The sequence below is a fragment of the Eumetopias jubatus genome, unplaced genomic scaffold (genome assembly GCF_037043125.1).
Source record: "Eumetopias jubatus isolate StellerSeaLion01/CBP00866 unplaced genomic scaffold, mEumJub1_p1.0 scaffold_5, whole genome shotgun sequence".
NCBI lineage: Eukaryota > Metazoa > Chordata > Mammalia > Carnivora > Otariidae > Eumetopias > Eumetopias jubatus.
The window spans coordinates 91,508,727-91,517,114 of record NW_028274811.1 but is presented as its reverse complement, the minus strand read 5'-3'; the positions used below and the strand labels follow the sequence as shown (position 1 = coordinate 91,517,114).

General features: G+C 45.2%; 1 protein-coding gene across 1 annotated transcript in view; it reads left to right on the top strand.

Annotated features, from left to right (window-relative positions):
* Window positions 1-1,290: 1,290 nt before the first annotated feature.
* NSG2 (neuronal vesicle trafficking associated 2) overlaps window positions 1,291-8,388 on the top strand; it is a 52,252-nt gene continuing 45,154 nt past the window's right edge. Inside the window, exon 1 of the mRNA XM_028102851.2 lies at window positions 1,291-1,419. Within this exon, the coding sequence (XP_027958652.1) occupies window positions 1,291-1,419 (129 nt within the window). The remainder of the gene's footprint in view (window positions 1,420-8,388) is intronic.

The window sequence follows — 8,388 nt, the reverse complement described above, 5'->3', positions numbered from 1 at the left end:
CAAGGATTGCTTATTATATGGTTATTATTATTATTATTATGGCCAGAATCCCTCCCACTTTCTTGAAACCATTTTGTCCCATGCCCTGGTTGTGGCCATGCATGAGAAACAGCAGGTGGTGCCAGATGACAGATGGTGTGGGAGCCCGTTCCCCGGTGGGAGGGGGCGCGAGCGAGGGAGCAGGCAGGCAGCTGCCAGGAGCTCTTCCCCTTGCTCGCGCCTCGCTCTCAGAAACTCCCAATCCAGACACAGGCAAGGCGCTGTCTTTTCAGCACCACAAGCTCGGGCTGAGGAGGGAGGACTCCTGGCCGTCCTCCTCCTCTTCAAATTGGCTTGAATCTGCTCTGACCCCCCAAGAGTGCATCACAGTAAGTAGGCATTTGTTTTTGTTATAACCACTCCTCAATATCCTCCGACCCTTTATCATCCTTTCATCTCCACAACAATCCTATTTTGTCTAATAATGTTCCATCAGCAGGATTGACAAGAGAAATCCAGTTGTCTGGGCTTCTAGGGGTGGGGTGGGAGCATCGTTTGACTTCCAAGGGAGCTTGAGAGAAATAAATGTGATTTGTTTATTTAGTTGGCAATCTTGCAATACGGGGGTTGCTAACTTTCCATGGAAGAAAAAAAAATGGCCCTTCGCTATTGAGGAAATGGAGGCATTCCATGGCTGAATAACAGGATCAGGTTCAAGCCAGCTTTTTTTTTGTTTTGTTTTAGGAAATTGTATCTCTTGTACAATCTACATATCATGTGAAAGGGTACAGTACACATAGAGACACTGAATGTATTTATTGTGGTTTAAGGAGATTGCTGAAGAAAAGCCAACATCATAAAATAGCAAGGTGGTAAGGTGTGGTGGTAAGGTGAAATTTATCATACTGCAGGGTGACCCAGAATAATAGGGTTTAATTTTTTGGTAAAAATAAGCTTTTCACTGAAATTATATGACTGTATTAGCTCTAGTATCTTGGATTTTTTTTTAAAGCTTGTATATTGTTGGTGTAAGTCTGGGATTTCCTTGAGTTTTCCTGAATTTGAGGGCTGTTGAACTCCATAGGCAGGTGGCATATTTTGATGATTAAAGAAGTTTTGCTGGATAATGAGAATCATGTCATGAAATCTAGCAGAAAATATATAGATGACTGATCTCTACACTGAAAACCAAGTGGACCCGTTGAGGACACTGCTGTTTTCTCTGTCGTCAGCCCTCTCTTACCCTGCTTCACCTCCCACTGTAACCAGAACCCCACTGCTTGCCTTAGGTCTGGGAAGAAAGGCGTAAGGATGGTGAAGCTGAACAGTAACCCCAGTGAGAAGGGAACCAAGCCGCCTTCGGTTGAGGATGGCTTCCAGACCGTCCCTCTCATAACTCCCTTGGAGGTTAACCACTTACAGCTGCCTGCTCCGGAAAAGGTAAAGCAGTTGCTCTTCTCCCCATCAGTCCCTCATGCTCCCCCCATCTCAGGAAATAAAGCAGTAAAAATTCCACCTCTCCAAACCCTTTCATTCCCTCCGCCAAATATATCCCTTTTCTTATAAAATGTAGTCTTCCAGAGACATGACATCTCTTGTGTTATTTCAGGTTTATGGTAAGTGTTTACTCATTTTTTGTTCACATATACATATATGGGCAAGAAAATTAATCTTTCTTTTTTAAAGTTTTATCATAGCAGATGAATACTAATAAGCTTGTGGATGGTGATGGAGAAAATTGTCTTGATTATTGGGGGGGAGGTGTTTCAAAAATTCACTGGTATATATTTGAGGACAGAGATATTGGATGCAGTCCAACAAGCATTTAGTTTGCACCTGCTAAGGCCCTATCCTTGTGCTACAAGTTGGTTATGAAAAGGCAAATTACAAAATCCCTATCTAGTGTAATGCTTAATATAATACATCAGGGTAAATGTTATACCTGAGAATTTCACAGGTTATGAGAGCACAGGGGTGGAAACAATTAAATTCTCTTGGGGTGGGAAGGGACTGGAAGAACAGATTAGGTAAACTGCAGAGGAGAACATTTGAATTTGGCTTGTAAAGGTGAGTGAAAACCTTCCAGATAGACCATAGGAGGAAAAGACATTTAAGACATATGCAAAGCATGGAAAGCTTTTGAGAAATAGCATGACTAGAGTAGAGTGTCTTTGGGGAGGCGTGGCTGGAAATGAATGACTGGCTGATGGCACATCTCCTGACATGGGAGTAGTCCATGAAGAATGGAGGTGGGCATTTATACAAAGGTGGGCAACAATACAAAAGTTATCCCATGGGCAGAGCTGGGAGAAACGTTATTGTTTAAGATCCAGTTGAGAGAACTTGGGGTTTTATAATATAAGCTTTTGCACACCGTAAGAGATAGATTTGGAGGTAAATGATGGAGTTCCCTGGCTGAAGAGCAAACAATGGATCATTCCATCTGTTTGATTTTCTCATTGGCATCTCCAGGAGGGCATTGTGTGTCTTAACCAATTGGCTCTAGCCAATGAACAGAAGAGGAGCCAAAGCTAGATAAAGGACCTGGCTGATTGGCTGGGGGTTGAGTCATCTGTTTTGAAAGTGCAGAGGTTGTCAGTATGAGAATGTGCATGGGGGTGGCAGAAATAAAGAATCCTTGAGCCATCCTGTGAGACTGATAAGGCTTTTAAAAATAAAATGTGAACAGGCACTTAACACTAAAGAAATGTAAAAGAACAGTATTAATTAGGTATCTGCTGCATGGATAACAGAGGCTCTCAGTTTTGGGCTGCATATTAGAATCACCTAGGGGAGGCTTTGAAAATCCTGATATCTAGGCTACACCCCAGAACAATTATGTCAGAACCTCTGGGGGTGAGATCCAGGCATCAGTATTAATTAAATCTCCCCAGGTGACTCACGCATGCAGCCAAAGTTGAGAACCGCTGCGTTAGATGCACGTTTCCCCATGGGAGTCAGGGATTATGCACTCAAATTTATAGGTGAAAAGGTGAAGGATCAAAGAAATTTGGTTAGTTATCCAAGCTTAGAGAAGGAGTACCTGGCAATGCTGGAATTTGAACCCGGATATAATGGAAATTGGAGAGGAGCAAGGGGATATTTTCTTGAGGTTTTAGGAAGATTCTTTACCCTTCTGCCAACAGCTACAACCTGGAAGATCTGCATGTCCCTAAAAGGTGCACAAGGAAAAGGGATTGTGGTGAGATCATCCCTCCCCCCATCCTTAGACACATCGCAAGTCATCCGGACATACCATGGCCTCTGTTTCCCCTTACTCTTCCCATCCCACCCTTTTGCCTTCAAGGGCTTCCTTCTCTTCTTTAGAAAGGAAAAGACACAATAACCATTGAGTGCCCAGTCCAGATGAACCAAAAGGCTGTCCCAAAGCCTGAAGGACAAATACACTGGGGACTTGCACGCATGGAAAGGGAAAGCAATGCATCCCGAAAGATGCAAATCCCTACTGGGACACATCCTCACAGGGGCACATTACAGACTCTTCTGATGTTCATGACCAAGTCTTCCTACCAGGCACCACCATTTCTTCCTTTGTGAAACAGGGAGGATCACCCCTACTCACAGTGGTCAGAACAAAGTTAGATATGGCCTCATATGTAAAGTTTCTGGCACAAAAGTAACTGTAAAAGAATAATAATGATCATTTTCAAGTGCTTCCTAAATACTAGATTCTGTTCTAAATCATACGTACATGTGGTGCGCGCGCACGCACACACACACACTTTTCTTTTAGCTGTAAATAGTTAATAGGACCCAATAAAGGAATTGCTATTTTAATCCAATTTTTGATGATGACAAAACTCAGGCATGGAGTGATAAAGTAACTTCCCAAAGCACATAGTTAACAAGCATCCTGGCGATGTCTAGAGAACCCAGAACCTAGGCAGTGTTGTTCCAGAAACTTCACTTCAGTGGGAACAAGGAGCCAGCTGGCCTGGGAGTCCACAGACTTGGGCTTTTGCTCAAACTCAGTTGCAACCCACAGTGTGATTTGTGTAACTTGTTTCTCCTCACTCAGGCCTCTGTCTACTCTTCTCTGAGTCAGAAACTCTAGTAGTGGTATTCTGTGCTAGAATTTTGATTTTATAATATTTACAAGAGTAAACAAGTTTTCCTGACATCAGAACAGATGTGTTAGAAGTGAATTCCACTTGAGAAGCCAAATGGGTCCTCCAAATACTTATTTAGCAGCACAGACTCTGAAGCTACCGCTCTAGGAGGGTTCACATCTCTGCCCTACCTTTTACTGTTTTACTTTGGCTGATGACTTGAAGCAAGCTTCCTAGACTGCCTCAGCCTCCTCATTGTAAAGTGGGGATAATGATATTGGGACTCAGGTCACGGGACTGTAGGGAAGGTGAGGTGAGTCCTGACACAGTTGTCAGTGCTTTGGTTAGGTTCCAGTCAGATGGTGAGTGTTTGAAGCCAAAACGTTCATCACAAAGAAGTATATTTGACACCAATGTTAAATCAGATTTTTTTTGAAAATGTAAAATACGGAGCGTGCTTGGCGTGTGATACTGATAATCATCTTTAGATTTGTTCACTAAATGTACTATAGTATGGAGTCTATGAGTTTCAGGGGGAAAAGCTTTCGGAGGCCAAATGGAGAAATGAGCAGGTCTGAAGCCTTTGCACTGGGCTGGGAATGGGCCACAAAGGCATTCATATCTGTTGTTTCAGTTAATCTTCCCAATGGCCCTGTGAGGGGGGTTTTAGTGCACCCAATTCACTGATGGGGAAATTAAGCTCACATCAATAGAGTGGCTTGCCCAAGCCTCACAGATGGAGTGGGAGAGCTGGGGTTGGAATCCCAGTGCACCTGAAACCCCAATATTTCCCTCTTCACTGTGCTTGTCAATAACAAGAAGTATTCCACCTCCAGAGAGTGCTTCCTCAAACTCAACATCCCTCATCCATGGCCATGCTCCTCCGTGGGCTCCCTGGACCAGCTGCTGGGGGCTGGGTGTGATCCTCCAGAGAGAAAATCCCAGCCTCCAATGCTTCCTCCCTGCCCAGTACTGGAGGGATTCATGCCTGCCTCAGGAGAGGAGATGGGCTAGCTTCCCACCTTGTCTAGCACTCTAATCAAATCCTCCACACTGCACCTGAGGGAGCCTCCCAGAGTTGGGACCAGGTGCTTCTCCCATGGAAACCCCTTTCAATCATAGTCACAGGCTACAGTCTCAAATCTTTACCTTGGCAAATCCTTATTTGCCCTACTGGCTTCCATTCTCACCATTCCCACTTTGTACCTTGAACACCAACATGTCAGACATATCAAGAGCAGTGGAGGGTGATTTTTTCCCCCCAAGGGGACATTTGACAATGTCTGGAGACATTTTTGGTAGTGAAAACTTTAGGGGAGGGAACACTATTGGCATCTAGTGAGTAGAGGCCAGGAATGCCGCTAAGTATCCTACAGTGCGTAGAATGTACCCTCCCACCAAAACTGAAAGAATTATCCGGCCCCAAATGTCAACAGTGCCAAGGTTGAGAAACCCTGCCTTAGAGTTTTCCACAGTTTCCAGGGTGGTTCATGCTCCCTTCTCTTGCACATGCCATTCCTTATGCCCAGAATGTCCTTATCACCTCTTGCCTGTCTGTTAAGCCAGTACTCATCTTCCTAAACCCAGCTCAGATGGCAGCTCTCCTGGGTTCCTTCCCTAGCCACCCATCATTATAGCTATGATTTTACTTATCACCATGGAAGGTATCTACTCACTCACTCACCCAACACATCTTTTTGGGCACTTCTCTGTGCCAGGCACTGTGCCAGGCTATGCATATCCAGCCATAAAAACCAGGCCTAGCCACTGCTTTCACGGAGCTTCCAGTCCAGTGGGGAAGAGGGACTTCAAACAAGCCATCATACAAACAGATGCACAGAGACACAAGCTGAAAATGGGCTCTTAAGGAAACAATACAGAGCTGTGATGTGAGAGAGGATAAGACTTGAGAGACCTAACTGTGATAGAGGCTGGTCGGGGAGGTCCTCCTGAGGAAGGAGGCCCGCCTGAGACCTGGAGGTTGGGTGGTCAAAGGAGTAGGGGCAGTGGGTCTAGTATGTGGACAGGTATTGAGGGAGTCGGAGGGATAGGCAGGAAAGTAGGTGGGCTGGACACACTGATGAGGGGGAGACATTTGGGAGATGAGGGGAGGTGGGTACCAGTTCATGGGGGGCTCAGTGTATTTTTTTGGAGGGGTTTAAAGCAGGAGAGTAATGGGATCAGATTTCTATTTAAGGAAGATTCCTCTGGCTGCTGTGGGCCACCCTAGGGATGAGGGACTCATGATGGGTCTCCTCTTCCTCATTCCTTCCAACGTATCCCCCTTGCAGCACCAGAGTAGTTTCCCCAAGACAGAGGTGACTGGTTCCCTGCAGCATGCCCACCATGAGTGGTAGAAGTAGAGAAAGAGTGCAAGGCAGGAGGTCAGCTAGAAGGCCACTGCTGTGTTCATGAAGGAGGTGGGAGGTGGCACTAGGGCAGTGGCAGTGAGAATGGGGAGGTGGGTGGATTTAGGCTGACTTTGTGTCTGGTGGGCACTGAGGAGATTTGCCCACTAGGCCGGAGGGCCCTGGCTCGGCCTCATCATGAATCCTGGCATGCAATGGGCAGTGGGAAGTACTGGCTGAGCGAGGACCCCTGTCCCTTCCATAGCCTAAAGCTGGGCTTAGTTTCTCCACTTGACACATGTGGGAATAGACTTGAATGTAAGCAGTTGGGCGACTTTTCCAGCCTGTGAGTGCAAGCTCTTGAGAAGCTGAAACATCAATCTGCAGACAGCAAATTTTGGGACATGCCCATGGGGCCTCGTTGCCTTTGGTGTGTCTAAGTGAGCACAGTTAATCTGGATATCCCCCACAACCCATCTGGGAGGTTGCAACCATTATTGCCGTTTTACAGATGCAGAAACAGACTCAGAGAGGTGAAATGCTATCCTAGGATACCCAAAAGAAAACAGTGCAGCCAAGATCAGCACACAGGTGTGCTGGGAGATGCCAACTAGTGGGTGGCAGGTCTGCAGAAAGTAAGCCACAAACGGGCACAGCCCCACCTTGGCAAATCCCCAGATGAATCATGTATTTGGCAAGCCAGCAACCAAGCTCTGGGAAAATGTTCCTTTCCTTTCTACTAATTCCTAAGTCTTTACATGTCCTGGATGAGGTTGGCTTACTTGCTTGTGGGAGGAAAAGAATGCAAACATTTGTAGATCCAGTATTGAGGTTTGATACACTTGGTATTTTGCAGGGTAAACCACATGAGCTTTGCCATCCTAGAGGTCTGGGTTCAGATCTCAGCTAAGCTACTTCCTTACTGTGGGGCTTTAGGCAAGTCGCTTAGCCTCTCTGGACTTTTTTTTCCAACTGCAAAATGAGCATAATATCTATCTACCAGGGTTATTGTGAGGAAAAAGCATGAAAATTGTCTAATGGCACACAAATGGTGCTTTATTGATATAGTTTCCTATCTTCCACTGGACATCCAGAATATGGGTCTTGCAGTTCACATTTTTGAAAGATGACTGTAAAAATGAAACATGATATGAATGGGGTTTCCAAGGTGAAGGTACAGGGGATCCGACAGGGTGGACCTGGACAGATGTGGCCAAAGGAGATGCCTCTCCTGTCACTGAGTCCCGCGAGCCTTCTTGGCTTCTCTCGTGGCTTTAAAAAGAGGGTTCTTTTTCTCCCTGAAGCACAGGATCAGAGAACCGTCAGCCATTCCCTAGGGAGCAGCAGAAATGCACATCTCTGCACATTTGAGGTTCACAGAGCCCCCTCGTTTCGCTCTTCAGACACTCTCAAGACACAGCTTTATAAATCACCATGAATCGGGGCAAAGGCTCTGACCAGGCATTTCCAGTAAATAGATATAAAAATGACCACTCAGCATATTTAAAATTTTTATAATTTTAAAAATATAATTTTAAACAAAATATAATTTTTCACCTATTAGATTGGCAAAAACAAAACAAAAAACCCCTGATCCCACAGCATTTGATAAAGCCCAGTGTTGCTAGTACTGAGGCGAAGCAGATCTCCATACGCTCTGGTCAGTTATATAATTTGGTGCAATGTTTTGCAGAGGGTGTTTTGACATTGTTTATAAAATTTAAACTATGCGTACCATTCGATTGGTATGCTTCCTACTGGTAGGAAGTTACCTTATGGGTATATTCTTTCAAGTATGCAAAGGCTTATGCATAAAGAAAACCTATGAACAACTGGAATGTTCCATGCGACTGGGCCGGTTAGATGAACCCTAGCGCATGGATGTGGAATACTGAGTGGTTGCTAGGAGAACGAAGCATTCCTGCTTGTGCTAATGTGGGAGGAACCACAGACACACCGCTCAGTTGGAATAGCTTTAAAGAGCATGGCAC